The sequence below is a fragment of the Cnephaeus nilssonii genome (assembly GCF_951640355.1).
Source record: "Cnephaeus nilssonii genome assembly, chromosome: 12".
Classification (NCBI taxonomy): domain Eukaryota; kingdom Metazoa; phylum Chordata; class Mammalia; order Chiroptera; family Vespertilionidae; genus Cnephaeus; species Cnephaeus nilssonii.
This window is the reverse complement of record NC_137083.1, coordinates 42,865,920-42,881,819: the sequence shown is the minus strand read 5'-3', so window position 1 is coordinate 42,881,819 and position 15,900 is coordinate 42,865,920. Positions and strand designations below refer to the sequence as shown.

Sequence of the window (15,900 nt, the reverse complement as noted above, 5' to 3'; positions counted from 1 at the left end):
TTTTACTTGAATCTTACAATATTTTCTGGTGAATTCCTTTTCACAGTATCAAAGCATAATTTGGCACTCCAAATTTTATTTTGTGGTGTCTGGCTACCATTGTGTTCAGGACTTCTCTATATCTCACACCTTGTGTTGGGATTATTATGTTTAATTATTTCTGTATATTCTCCTAGTATTAAGAATTATCCACATTCTAGAGAGCATTGTGCTAAGTGAAATAAATCAGACAAAGACAATTACCAAATGATTTCACTTATATATGGAATCTAAAAAACACAATTAATGAACACACAAAACAAACTGATGGTTTCTGAATGGGAGGTGGTTTGGGGAATGGGTGAAAAGGTAAAAGGATTTAGAAGTACAAATTGGTAGTTACAAAATAGTGATGGGGATATAAAGTACAGTATAGGAAATATAGTAAAGAATATTGTAATAACTGTATGGTGTCAGGTAGGTTACTAAATTTATCAGGGTGAGCACTTTGTAAGTTATATAAATATCTAATCACTGTGTTATACACCGGACACTAACATAATGTTCTATGTCAACTATAATTGAAGAATACATTTTTAAAAATAAAATTGTTCACTTGTTACACTCACTCTGAATTCGCCTACACTTCCTAGATTATTTCATCTTTCATATTCATTATGAAGCTATTTGCCACCTTTGGCAAGAATCCAGAAATGAATCAAGTCAGCAGATAAATTAATACATCCTTAATGTAGAGCATTGTCCTAATACTGTTAAGTTTTAAAAAATGAATAAAAGCTTAAAAAATAAGACAAAATATATAAAACAAAGCCATATAGAAGCATCGGTGACCAGCTACATTGGTGAGAGAAGAAACCCAATATATAGCCTCCCAAAACTGGTGAGTGGAGACTTTAAGTATTTTCCACAGTTGGGGTATTGTTTTTAAAAAAATCTTACATTGGCATATCTTTGTAGTCTAGATACTAGTATAAATTTAAAGAAGTGCAGCTATAGCACAGGTTTTGTGCTTAGATATTGAATATTACTTAGATATTGAATATTCAGCCCTGGCCAGTGTGGCTCAGTTGGTTGGAGCATCCTCCCAAACACCAAATGGTGGTGGGTTTGATTCCTGGTCAGGGCACATGCCTAGGTTGCAGGTTCAATCCCCAGTCCAAGCATGTATGGGAGGCAACCAGTCAATGTTTCTCTCTCACATCAATGTTTTTTTCTCCCTTCCTCTTGAAAAGTCAATAAAAGCATATCCTCGGGTGGGGATTTAAAAAAATAAATAAGAAAATGATATCAGATATTGAAAAGTGACCTTAAAAACTTAAGCAACTTTTACTGATGCTAAATTATATTATTAGTTTTCATATATGTTAGAAATGTCATTTTTAGGATTGTTTTGTTCAATAACTTAGCTTTCCTTGAATCATGAATTCTCGTTTTGTCTTTATTTTTTTCTATAGGGGTTTAGTTGCTCTTCAAACACTGAGAAAATTAGTTGAACTCACTCAGAAGCCGGTTCACCAGCTGTTTGATTACATCTGTGGTGTAAGCACAGGTAATTATCATTATGGGGGTGCTACATCCCAGCAGTGCATTAAGAAAAAGAATATTAAGCACTTATATTCAGTATCATTCTTTGAAAAAGTGGGTATTAATTTCATGTTTTGATGAATAATTCTTTTTTAATAATTACTTTTCTAAAAATTACTTAATTAACTTTTTAAAATATTTATTGGAAATAAATTAACATTAAGAGAATAGTTTGGAATGCATTGTCTAACATTTTTTAAAAAGTCACAGTGACCAGTTATGAATTATGAATTATTGCCGTAAGGTCTAGTCACCTTCAGTGATGAAATGTAAGGAAAGTAGGTACTGAAGTTGTACTTGAACCAGTAGAATATTAAAGATGGAAAAGATTGTACTTATTTGTGAGAGGTGTCCCTCTGTGAGGCACTATTCTTTTAAGTCGTAGAGATTTACTCATGGTATAGAATATCAGTTTATGCAATATGTACATTTCTGTATTAACCACAATATATATTTTCCATTGTTTTCTAGTTTATGTTAAACTTAATTTATAATACTGTACTTATACTTTTCTTTTTTCCATTTTTTATATTCTAATGTAGAAATTTTGTTTCATAATTTCTCAAAAGTTAATAAATTTATACTTAATTCATCAGTAAAGTACTTACCAGTTCGATAAAATTCAGCTTTTTAAATACCTGCTCATCTTCATAGTAGTTCTGCTTAAAAGGAAAGGAACTTAATTTTTTGGCAAGTTATTTCTTGTATTAATTATAACTTTTCCACAAATTGAAAAATAGCAATTTCTATTATATAGTTATGCCATACATTGCATGCTATCTTACCTTTTATTATAATAAGACTTTTACTATAATAACATATAAAATATTTAAAATACATTAATACTTTCCTGGGTTGTTTTTTTTTCTCTTTCTTTGCTTTGTCCCACCCTCTCCCCATCCCCTAAACCAGTGATGGCGAACCTATGACACTAGTGTCAGCACTGACACGCGTAGCCATTTCTGATGACACGTGGCCGCTGAGGCGGCCGCATGCCGAGGATGAAACATTTGCTGCTCCTGAGGATGAAACATTTGCGAAATAATGTTTTTTCCTCAAAGTGACACACTACCCGAGTTATGCTCAGTTTTTTGGCGAAGTTTGACACACCAAGCTCAAAAGGTTGCCCATCACTGCTTCCTAAACCTTTCTCCAGTTTCTTGTTAGTTCAGGATTAGGCCAATTATGTACACTAGGTGGCAGTGTGTCCTACCAATTGCAGCTAGGATATGAAATCTGCTATTTAAAAGGACATTCCAGAGACCTAATTTATTTAATTACATTGGTTCCCAGGACCAATCTGAAGAAGCAATTTTTTAATGAATTGTTAAATTGTCAAATATACTGTATTCTGTGACCAAAACTAAGGGATTTATTAGGTTAGAAAGGATATTCTCTGCCACAATATCTTAATTATGTATTATTTAATGTAATGTAAAATAACACATTTTTATATATTTTTAAATTGTCATCATCATCATCGGTTGCCATTTATGTATCCTTATTGAGGCCTAGTAATTAAAGCCATTTACATGTGTTATCCCAATATAAGAACTTTATAGATGTTAGTTGTTGTAATTACCCTTGTTTTTTAGATGAAAAAAAATAGGGCTCTGATAGGTTAAGTAGTTTGTCCCAGGTGACACAGTTTGAAAGTATCAAAAGCAGAGTTTTAACCAGGTCTGTGATTCAGAATATTTTAAAGTATTATATCATCAACACTGACAAAAACAAAAGATTTTTTCTTTCAGGTGCTATATTAGCATTCATGTTGGGATTCTTTCATATGCCTCTGGATGAATGTGAAGAACTTTATCGAAAATTAGGAACAGATGTGTTTTCACAAAATGTCATTGTTGGGACAGTCAAAATGAGTTGGAGCCATGCATTTTATGACAGTCAAACATGGGAAAATATTCTTAAGTAAGTTATAATTATTCTTTTTAAAAAACATTTTGATTATCTAGGTAATATGTACATATTAATTTGAAAAAATTATGAAAATATAAAATTAAATTATCCTAGTAGTTAGATGTAATCACTTAATATTTTGGTGAATCTATTCTAGTCTCTATTTTCTTGGGTTCATGCATGTGAGATTTTCATGTAAAAGTTGCAATTGCCTTTTTAAAATTTGAGACCATATTGTATTTAGACCATGTTTTGCATCTGATAGTTTTTACTTATCATATTAGTCTTCCTCACTTTCCAAAAATAAAAGCCCTGGTGCAAAAGTACTTACAAGCTTCCATTTATTTTACTTATTTATTTATTTAAATTCAAAGTGTATCAACAGAAATACGCCATAAATTCTTTTTGACACTCACCAAAATAGTTACCTGGTAAACCGGCTTTTTGTAACAAAGTACAGAAAGCTTGGTAATATTAAATCACAGAGAACTAGAAAAAAATACTATCGCAAACTATAATAGACATGATATCCATAAACATTTTCCCAATTCTTTTTGTAATATTGCACAGTACTGTTGCTACATGGCCAACTAGTGTAGCATAGAAGGAAAAGCAAAGACAAACCATAGAAAGAAAGCCACAAGTCTAAAATTGTAGACAGTTAACAGTTCAAACTTCATAGTCAAATCTACCATTGGGCTCATTAAAACAAATCCTCCTACACCTTTGCTGTGTATGATTTAACTTTTACTTAACATGAATCAAGTTTAAAATTAGTAGTAGAGATTTTAAAAATTAAAAGATTTTGCTAATGGTATGCCTGCCGATGTTCAGTTGACCAAAGCCACTCAAACTCAGGGTTATGTGGAAAGGAACTATATACAGAAATATAGATATCAGAAGTGTAATTCATTGGGAGCCATTATTATTATAATCTACCACACCTACTCTGGACTTTTTTTCTTTTTTTCTTTCATTGTTTATTGAGAGCATTTTTATAGGTGTTGTGTGTTTTTTTCTGTGACAATTTTATCTTATTTTAGGGACATTATTTTTAATTATAGCATCAATAAAATCTAGGAATGTTGAAAATTGTTTTTGTATTTTGACATCTCTCTGAAATAAACAATGTTCCTGACTTTATTTTTGAATTTATATTTATAACTTAATTCACTAATGCATTTCAGTTCAGTTAATAAATCAAAGTTTAAACAAAAAGCAAATATGAATTTTGCTTAAACTGTGAAAGCAGCTTCTAGATTTCTATGAAAAGATAAAGTGAAAGATCTGTAGAAGAATAAAATTACATTGATCTTCATGCACAAGATCATAGGTCAGGTGGGGAAAGATAAAAGACCTTGTCCGTTTTAGAAAGTATTTTACTTTGATATTTTTAAAAGGTTGTGAAGGGTAGGTCACTACCTAATTTGTAAATACTAACGTTAGATGAATTTACTAACATTCTAGTTGAAAAATAGGAGTATCATTTGAAAAAAATGTAATTAGGAAAATGTATTTGTCTTACGGAGGCAGGTTGGTAAAAAACATAGTTTTTATATTCAATACAAGGGGAAAACATAATTTTTAAGTCAGGAAAAAATCTGCACTGAAATAAAATTCCCCTATAATGGACTTGTAAAAATTGCTGCCCAAAGCACAATTTCTGTAATGTTGCAGTAATTCAAATGCCAACTCAGATGACTTAATAAACGTTTTTTGTGGGGTGACATTGACTGTGTTGCTAATACAAGTTTAAAGTCTTAATGTCCTGATCTGGTTTTTGGACTACTCTGTAACTAGCCTACCCATTCTGCAGTCTTATCTCAACACAGCAGCTTTATTCTATCAGGAGGACTCTGAAAACAGATTGATTCTGCCTCTGTGCCTTTCCCCTCTTAGGTCCTGACTTTGAATGTGTTACCTTGCCATGTTTTGGTGTCCTTTTCAAGCTACACCTCCATGCATCTTTCCCAAATACTACAGTAGATACTTATAATTTGAGTAATAAATTAGTAAATTTATTACTCAATAATAAATTAATAAATACTAACCACATATTGTTTCATGTACATTAATTAGATGATAAGCCTCCTAGAGGAGATTCATATACTTTTTTTTTTTTAATTTGGTCCCTCATAGGGCTTTGATAAAGCCATGGGCAAACAGTAATTGCATAACATATATTCCCTGATGTTAGAAGATAAATAATTTTGATATAATTTATTTCTTCCCCTTTAATAAAGGGAAAAAATGGGTTCTTCACTAATGATTGAAACAGCAAGAGACCCCACATGTCCTAAGGTAAGTTTCGAGTATATAACACCTTACTGGAATTGAAGGTTAGATGAAAACACTTATGCTGAAGGCCCTTTATTAAAGGGAAAATTTCTTAGGAACCTCTTTTTAAGGATTATATTGTTCCTTATATGTTGAGTTATTCTAGGAAGATGTGGGATGTGATCATTAGACTTTATCTGTATATAGTAAAAGTACAACAAAAGTTTAAGAACATGAAAAATGTAGACTAAAGATAAGGAAGACTTACCATAAGGGTTAATCAAATCTAGTGACTTAAGAAAAATTGTGTAATTTTCTCTCCTAGATTTTTTAAAAGAAATTATATATGTATCTTAGATATATATTATATACAAATGAAATCCCAATTTTCAAAATGTAGTTGTTACTAGAATAAGTCTCAGCATGGCTTCTTTTTTGATTTTGTTTGAAACACAGTGATCTGAGTTTTGCTTAAGTTCTATGTTCTTTGATAATACTTACTTGATTAAGGAGTAGGATTTCTGCACCTAGGAATTCCATGCAATTTGTATTTATTTTTGGATAACAAGCTATAACCATGAAAAATCAAATACAGCTCCCTCTAGTGCTCTTTCACTCTTGCTTATTTATATTTTCTTTCATACTACTAAATAATATTTAATTTTTACAAATCCCAAATATTGCTGCTTACAATGGATATTGTTCACTTTTTAATTTACTAGGTAGCTGCAGTAAGTACCATAGTAAACAGAGGGGTAATACCAAAAGCTTTTGTGTTCAGAAACTATGGTCATTTTCCTGGAGTCAACTCTCACTATTTGGGAGGCTGTCAGTACAAAATGTGGGAGGCCATTAGAGCCTCGTCTGCTGCCCCAGGCTACTTTGCAGAGTATGCATTGGGAAGTGATCTTCATCAGGTAAGTTGAGTCTATGGCCTATCTTGTAAACCTTTACGTGATTAAAAAGAATTAGCACTTATTAAATGTCACTGACCTTACTGAGGAATCAACCAAGGAGACTTTCTTCTTTATGTCTCCATGTAGCAGAAGATGTGCAGTAGAAGCTATTTTTATTTGTTGTTGGTTTCTCTTTAACAAGCTGCCTGGCCTGAAGAGCATATTTTAGGAAGAGCATATTTCAGTCTTTCATATGAAGTGATTCACATAGCCAATTATGATAGTTTTATTGTTGGGAAAAATGAAGTAGTATATCTGATTGGCTTTCTAAATGTGATAAAAATTACAAATGAAGCACAGTCCCTGGAAATGCAGAATCCAATCTGTTTGACAATTTTGGTGATTTTTTAAAAGAACTTTTGTTTCAGTTATCATTGACATATAATGTTATATTAGTTTCAGGTGTAAAAGTAATTTATATATAGCCATGTGCTTATATCTCTGAAACAATGAGAATGTGTGGATGATCCCAGGGTATCTGGTGTTGGGAAGCTCTGGTGCCAGAGACAGACAAGACAGATAACACTGAGGGAAACTGGTCCTGGAGAGAGAACTGAAATCCTGTGATCAGCCAGCCCAGAGCTCCGTGTACATATCCCAGCACTCACCTGGGCTCTGGAAATGCTACTCCAGCTTCCACCAGCATCTGGGGGAGATGAGCCACGCTCCTTTTGATAACAGGACCTTCATTTAAAATATGTGTTGCGTTATTGAATGACAATTTAAGGTTATATTTCTCTTCCTATTATTGGGTATGACATTTCAAATTTCTTGTTCAATATAATACTACTATAGAATTCAGTAATGTCTTATCTTCCAATAGAAATGAATTGTTTTCTACTCAATATGTTAGTATTCAGTTAGGTTCTTAATAGAATAAATGACTCTTGGACCATATTTTCAAGAATAAGTGGGGGTTGGTTGAGCAAAGGAGGAGGCCAGGGAAAGAGTGTTTTGAGATGACAACATGAGCAAAGGCATGAAGGCCAGAGAATGTGGCTCATTCAGAAAACTGCAAATAATTCACAAATGGCTACATTGTGGGAGTAGAAGATGACCAATTCTGTGAAACTTCAAAATGCAAAATCTAAAACTAATAGGTAAAAGTTACAGAGAGAAATTTGCACTACATTCTACTACATTTTTATAGTACTCTATCAGCATTTTTGAATTCTTCAAAATAATATTGATAATAGATAAATGCTTAGAAATACAAAACTTGCCTGCTTGGTTAGGTTATGTCTGCATTATAATGAATGGTGATACTTTGAAATTATACTGTTAACAAAATTTCAGCTTAAATTTGTTGAATTAATTTGTTTATATTTGACTTGTGAAAGAAGAATTAGCTTTAATTGTTTAGGAGAACCATAATTTTTTTTTTATTATTTTTATTTCAGAGAGGAGGGGAGAGAGAGAAACATAAATGATGAGAGAAAAATCATTGATCAGTTGCCTCCAGCACACCCCATACTGGGAATCAAGCCCACAACCCTAGCATATACCCTAACCAGGAATCTAACCGTGACCTCCTGATTCATAGGCCGATGCTCAACCACTGAGCCACACCAGCTGGGCAGAATCATAATCTTTTTCTTAGGTTTTATATAGGAGCTATATTAACCATTAAACAAGGATAATATATCTTTAAAAAGTAATTCAATTCATTTCAGTAGTTCTGAGCAAAATGTGCAAAGCAATCCAAGAAGTTCAAAGAACTTTCATAATAAGAAATGAAAGCTTAATAAGGTCAGGGAGGCCAGTGAGTTTTTGCATGACTTCTTTGTATCTGTGATATATAAAATCAATTTGAGTTAAAGGAACCTTTTGTTTTTAAGTAATACGTTGTTGAATTTATTACATAATCCAGCTTTTCCTATGACTAAATTTCAAACTGTTTAAAATATAATTTTTCTTTTCATATTTGTAAAATAGAATTTCACTTTTAAGAGTTCTGTATTATATTTTCTTAACTTACATTTTGCAGGATGGAGGTTTGCTTCTGAATAACCCTTCAGCCTTAGCAATGCATGAATGTAAATGTCTTTGGCCAGACGTCCCCCTAGAGTGTATAGTGTCCTTAGGCACTGGACGTTATGAGAGTGATGTGAAAAACACCATGACATATACAAGCTTGAAAGCCAAACTGTCTAATGTTATCAACAGTGCAACAGATACAGAAGGTTGGTTGTTTGCTATTTTAGAGCACTTTAACTTCTAAAATTCAGCTTTTAGTAGAATATGCTCATGCTAACTGCAGAAGAGTATGTTATTTCTGTATTGTGTAGGCTTAGGAAGCACATGGGAGCAAGTCTTCTGTTTTTTTTTTCTCCTCACTCATTTCTTCTAAATGACCCTGGAATAGAGGCTGTTCTCCATGCAGGAGTTAGTGCTACCTTTGCCTACTTACAGTTGGAAAAGTATCTAAACCTGGATTAGCACAAAGGCTTGGTTGGAGACTATTATGCCAGTTGCGAAACGGAAAAGGAGTCAGGTTGGTTCAAATATACACGTAACAGTGAGAGAATTAGAATACTTACAGAATTCGATTATTTAGTAATGTGGAGGCAAACTGGAATTAGAATAAGTTCTTCACTCTTGCTGCCCCAATAATCTAGTCTTCATATAAAAGCTGAAGTGATTTTTTTTAAAAACATAAATTATGTTTTTTACCCTGCTCAAAACCCTCCAGGCTTCCTATCATACCTAGAACCAAATCCAGAAATATTATTCACTGAAATTTACAGGCCCTGTAAGACCCAGCTTTTGAATACATCTATTCCTCACCTTCCCCTTTCAAATGTGTCCCTTTTATATAGTGTAGCTGGCTACCCTTTCATTTTTGCTGTTCCCCAAACTTGCTAGATCTCTTTATTTTATTATTTTATTTTTAAGTCTTATGTGAAGTCAGTTATTAAATTTTTACAAAGAATTGTTACCACTTAGCTCCTTGCTTTTGAATCTCACTTTTTCCATATTACCATGTTATTAGTTAAGTCATTAGCCTATGGGAGGATCTTAAACGACCCACTGAGGACTTTCATATATTAAATGATAACCCAAGAAAAGCTGATATACTGGATTTTTCACTATGAAATTTTGTTGTCAAGTCAATAAAATATTCTTACTGTAAGCAATCTGAGGGGAAAAAACTTTAATCAGTAAGTTTCATAATACTTAAAGACATACTTTGTGCAAACCCTGTGATGGGCTCATTTGAAATTTTTAAGAAACATGAAATGCTGCCTTTATGTATTTATGCTCTAGTTAATGAAGAATTTATATGGATATGCACAGGACCTAAAATAGCCAAGACAGTTTTTAAAAAGAACAAAGTTGGAGTACTTACACCCTTTGATTTCAAAACTATACAAATACAGTAAGCAAGGGACTATGTTATTTGCATAAAGATGGGCATAGGTCAGTGGTATGTAATAAGAGAACACAGAAATTGATCTATAAACATAAGCTCAAAAGTTTTTTGATAAAGGTAACTCAATGAGTAAGGGATATTCTTTTCAACAAATGGTACTGGGACAACCAGATAACTATATTCCAAAAATTGAACCTTGACCATTCTATATACAGAAATTAACTTGAATGGACCTTAGACCTAATTATAACAGCTAAAACTATAAAACTTCTAGAAAAATACCCTGGAGAAAAATCTTAATGGCCTTGACGTACAATGAAGATTTTTTAGATAGAACACAAAAAGCATGAACCAAAAAAGAAAAATTAATACTTTATCAAATTACAAATTTTGATATTTCAAAGACACTTTTAATAATGAAAAGACAAGCTACAGACTGAAATAAATATTAGTGAAACATGTATCTGATCCATTATCAGAAATATGTAATCATATCCAAAATCTAGAGAGAATTCTTATATATTATCTATAAAAGAAGAAAAAGAAATTCAGTAAAAAAAAAAAAATGAGCTAAATATTTGAACAGACATTCCATGAAGAAGACATACAGGTGAAAGACTTCTCAACGTCATTAGTCATTAGGGAAATGAATATTAAAGCCACAAGGTACTACCACACATCCTTTGGAATGGCTAAAATTAAGACTGACAATCCCAAGTTTTGGCAAAGATGTGAAGTAGTGGGAACTCTTCTGTATTGATGGTTGGAATGCAAAATGGTACAGCCATTTGGAAAACAGTGCTGTAGTTCTTTTAAAAAACAAAAAACATACTTTTGCCTTATGCCCAGCAATTTCATCCCCGGAAGAAATGGAATCATCGATCCACAAAAATACTTAGGGGTAAATATTTATAGGAGGATTATTACTAATATCTAAAAACTGAAGAGAACTAGACAGGAGAGAACAAATTATGCTATATTGTACAATGAAATACTAGTCAGCAGTAAAAAGAAAAATTATCATATATGCTACAACATAGATGAATTTCAAAAGCATTTTGCTAAGTAAAAGAAGCTAGGCATACAAGGGCTATATCCTTATGATTTTATGTGAAATTCTAGAAGAGATAATGACAAGAGGAACCAACTATAAAGAAGCATGATGGAACTTTTTTAAGTGATGGAAATGTCCTATGTCATGATTGTTGTGGTGGTTACATTGTATATGTGTCAGAACTTGTCTTTTTCTTAAAATTGGTGAATTTTTTTTAAATCTATTTTATTGATTTTTTACAGAGAGGAAAGGAGAGGGATAGAGAGTTAGAAACATGGATGAGAGAGAAACATTGATCAGCTGCCTCCTGCACATCCCCCACTGGGGATGTGCCCGCAACCAAGGTACATGCCCTTGACCAGAATTGAACCCGGGACCCTTCAGTCCGCAGGCTGACGTTCTATCCACTGAGCCAAACCGGTTAGGGCTAAAATTGGTGAATTTTATTGTGAGTAAATTATGCCTCAATAAAGATAACTCCAGGAAAAAAACAAAATGGAGGTTGAAAAGGCATTTTAGCAGTGGCTAACAGTATGACCAAAAACAGAGAGAAGAAAGTATTAGAGCAAGTATCCTAATTTAACAGAATTATATGAAGTATTCTGATAATTTTATTTTATAGTATATTTACACTGACTGGCCAGATTATTATGATCTCTGAACGCATAATAATCTGGCCACTCAGTGTGTGTGTGTGTGTGTGTGTGTGTGTGTGTGTGTGTGTGTGTGTGTGTGTGTGTATTAGAGCCCTGGTGCATGAATTGGTGCATGGGTGGGGTCCGGCCAGCCTGGCCAGTGGGAGGGGACATGGGCGGTTGGCCGGCCTACCTGCTGGTCGAACTCCTGGTCAAGGGGACAATTTGCATATTAGCCTTTTATTATATAGGATATACACTGAGTGGCCAGATTATTATGCGTTCAGAGATCATAATAATCTGGCCACTCAGTGTATTATTATGGATTCCTTTTCTAAGGTTAATTAGCTGGAATGATGAAATAAGCAAGGCTTTATAATTTTCCTAAAAGAATATAATTTTTAAAAAAGATAACATTGGATCACTGTAGAATAACTTTTCTTAATCACCCTATTGTCTCTGTTTGTTTTAACAGAAGTCCATGTAATGCTTGATGGTCTGTTACCTCCTGACACCTATTTTAGATTCAATCCTGTAATGTGTGAAAACATACCTCTAGATGAAAGTCGCAATGAAAAGCTGGATCAACTGCAGTTGGAAGGGTTGAGGTACATAGAAAGAAATGAAGAAAAAATGAACAAACTTGCAAAAATTTTACGTCAAGAAAAAACAACTCTGCAGAAAATTAATGACTGGATAAAACTAAAATCTGACATGTATGAAGGCCTTTCATTCTTTTCAAAATTGTGATGAGTGTGTGCATATATTCCCATAAATGAAGGCCTGTTCAGAAGATCCACAGAACCCAGTGAGGAATCGTAGGGTTCAACGTGATTTAACTGAAATACTCATGAATTCTGGGGAATCCTGAAAAAGATGGTGCTTGGACTAGCTTGCACAGCACAGAGGCAGACTTTATAAGGGAAGGGAATTAGATTTTTATGATGTTAATAATTAGCTATATTTTAAGAATCTTATTGTACTAGTTGGTTGTAGTAGATAGATATTGGTGTTATATTGTTTGATATTTGAAAACTTATTAATGTAGTGCCAACCAACTGAAAAAATATCATACTTAATTTTTTTGCTTTAGTCACCATAATCATGTTGAATTTATTTGATCATTGATTTTCTTCCATGTGGAAAAGCTAATTTCTTTTTAAATTTACATCACATGTATTCACGAGCTACATTCTGCTATCCAAATGTTGCCTTTTACTGTAATATCATTTAAACACATACAGAAAAGTGGAGTTTTTTCTGTCAAAGAACTTTTACATTGGAAATATGAAAGAACCAAATACGGTTTTTTATTCAAACTTGATTGATTCAAAATCATAGGTGAGATTCCAATCACTTTTCACCCTTGAAATTTCAAGATAATGCTGTATGTTAACTTTTCTAGCTCTGGCTTTTTATTCATTGTCATAAAATTAATTACTTTAATTTACTAAGAAAATATTCTTATCATTAACAAAAATAAACTATTGAAATAATTTATTGTTAAAAGGCTAAAGTCATTTTAAGATTATTTATTCTTTGTAATGTAGTTCCCCATATCTTTGTAGCGTTTGAATATACCTATCAAGAGTATGCTTTAAAAAATAAGTTAGGCTAGCCCTAGCTGGTTTGGTTCAGAGAATAGAGCTTTGACCTGCAGACTAAAGGGTCCCGGGTTCGATTCCAGTCAAGAGCACAAGCCTGGGTTGCGGGCTTGATCCCCAGTAGGGGGTGTGCAGGAGGCAGCCAATCAATGATTCTCATTGTTGATGTTTCTATCTCTCCTTCTACCCTCCTCTCTAAAATCAATAAAATATATATTTAAAAAAAAATAAGTTAGGCTTGTTTTACCATAGTAACTCCTTTAACTGGATTTCACAGAGGTTAATAACATAAACCAACTCAGATCATTGTTTATACCAACCAAATTAATCTTTGTTGTATTATCTATCTGCCTTGTTAATCCTTATATCATGTTTAGTTTTGTACGTATAAACTAAAGCTAAAACCACAGTTTGCCAGGTTGTCATATTGTTCTCTGCTGATTCACAGGGTATAGTATGGTTCAGGGAGTGCTGAGGGGAGCTGAGAGTCTGAATGCTAATCCTGGCTCAGGCTCTGATGCAGAGACCCATTTGTGACCTGGAGGAGGGCAGACAGCCTCTCTGGGTTTCAGATATTTCATTTGTAAAGTGAGGAAAGCTAGCTCTAAAATTTTACTTACTTTTCTTTATGGTAACCTAAAAATTAAGTTCTGCAAATGTACAAGCAAAAGATAGGAAGAGTTGGGAAAATGAATTTCCAGTCCAACCCAAGTAAAATATCTATTCTTTTTAAAGAAACCAAGAAGAGTCTATTTTAGAAATAAAATGTGATTAAATTCTCCAACTCATCAGTTATATAAAAATACTAGCCCTGGCCAGTTTGGCTCAGTGGGTAGAGCATCGGCCTGCGAACTGAAGGGTCCTGGGTTCGATTCCAGTCAAGGGCATGTACCTTGGTTGCGCACACATCCCCGGTGGCAGGTGTGCAGGAGGCAGCTGATCAATGTTTCTCTCATCGATGTTTCTAACTCTCTATCCCTCTCCCTTCCTCTCTGTAAAAAATCAATAAAATATATTTTAAAAAATAAATAAATAAAATAAAAATACTAGAAGCCCAGCGTGCGAAATCGCGTGGCCCTGCCCACCCATGCCAGTCTTTGGGCGTTACAGCGTTAGGGCCTTAGACCTTTTATAATATAGGTAGAGTATAAAAATGGTTTTGATGGTGAGGCCTTCTTGGATGTCTCAGAATTCTTATTTCTATAATGGCATGTTGGTGATATTTCAGTTCTGTTTTTGCTGCAGATATTATTCTTTATTAATAGTACCTCAGATAACTAATAGAGTTGTCCCTAGAGGCATATGGGCTGACTAGGATTTTCCCTGGAGTTATAATTACACTGTGTTTCTTCCCCTCCCAAGCCTCATTTTATTCAGGAGAAAGTAGATATCAAAGGATCTTCTGAGTGGGGAAGGAAGTCACAAAGTGCCTGCCTGCAGTCTGAAGGGATAGAGGAGGATCTTACAACTTTGTTTTGGTAGTATGACAGAAGGACTCCCTTTTAGCTCCCACCTCCCCTTCCCCCAGCAGTGCCTGACAACTGCCTCTCCTTTTCACTTATTATAGAGCTGCTAATTACTGAAGTAGCTAGGACCTCTAGAGTTCAAAGATCAAAATTTTACCTAACTTGCTATGCTCTAGAAATAATTCTAGTCACAGTTTTGAATATCACACAAGTATTAGTGCTAGAAAAACTGAGGAAGACAAATATCACATGATCTCACTTATTTGTGGAATTTAATGAACAAAATGTATTGACCAACAAAAGAAGATCCAAAGCATGGAGGCATGGAAAGACTGAGATATCTCAATGTGGGGTTGGAGGGACAAGAAGAGTAAACCAAAAAACTCATATACATAGCCCATGGACACAGGCAATAAGGTAGTGAAGACCTGGGGGCAGGGGGATGGGAAATAGCTGTAATACTTCAACAATAAATATATATTTAAAAATAGTACTTAATGCAGCGTTTTATTTACATTACCTATCAAAATAATTATTAAAAACTGTATGCAATTAAAAATAACTGATACCTGGGGTGCACCTAGAGTGCCCAGCTCAGGTGCCTGGGACCACTGGTCACCTACTATACAAGGCCACGCTACCAATTCCAGGAGACATAACAGCTCTACCTAATACATAGAAACAAACACAGGGAAGCAGCCAAAATGTGTAGACAAAGGTACGTGTTACAAATGAAAGAAATGGAAGCAAGCAGACCACTGGATAGAGTTCAAAAAATGGTTTTAAGGTTACTCAAGGATCTTAATGAGATCTTCAAAGGAATTACTGAGAGCATCAAGGGATTAATAAGACTTTCAAGGATCTTAGTGAGAATGTCAAAGACATGAAAAAGGACCAGTCAGAAATTAAGCATACAATAACTGAAATAAAGAATAATTCACAGGGATTCAACAGAGTAAAGGATTTGAAAAATCAAATCGATGGTTTGGAATATGAGGAAGCATAAAAGCACCCAATCAGAAGAGCAAAAAGAAAAAATC

General features: G+C 33.7%; 1 protein-coding gene across 2 annotated transcripts in view; it reads left to right on the top strand.

The window, feature by feature from the left end:
- The window catches only part of PNPLA8 (patatin like domain 8, phospholipase A2), a 28,800-nt gene extending 13,800 nt beyond the window's left edge, over nt 1-15,000 (top strand). Inside the window, exons 5-10 of one of the 2 annotated variants that reach the window (XM_079785847.1) lie at nt 1,455-1,549; nt 3,336-3,507; nt 5,739-5,796; nt 6,495-6,689; nt 8,716-8,911; nt 12,266-15,000. In XM_079785847.1, the coding sequence (XP_079641973.1) occupies nt 1,455-1,549; nt 3,336-3,507; nt 5,739-5,796; nt 6,495-6,689; nt 8,716-8,911; nt 12,266-12,540 (991 nt within the window). In that variant the 3' untranslated portion in view covers nt 12,541-15,000. The remainder of the gene's footprint in view (nt 1-1,454; nt 1,550-3,335; nt 3,508-5,738; nt 5,797-6,494; nt 6,690-8,715; nt 8,912-12,265) is intronic. The other variant, XM_079785846.1, reaches the window with a different exon arrangement.
- The last annotated feature ends 900 nt before the right edge of the window (nt 15,001-15,900 follow it).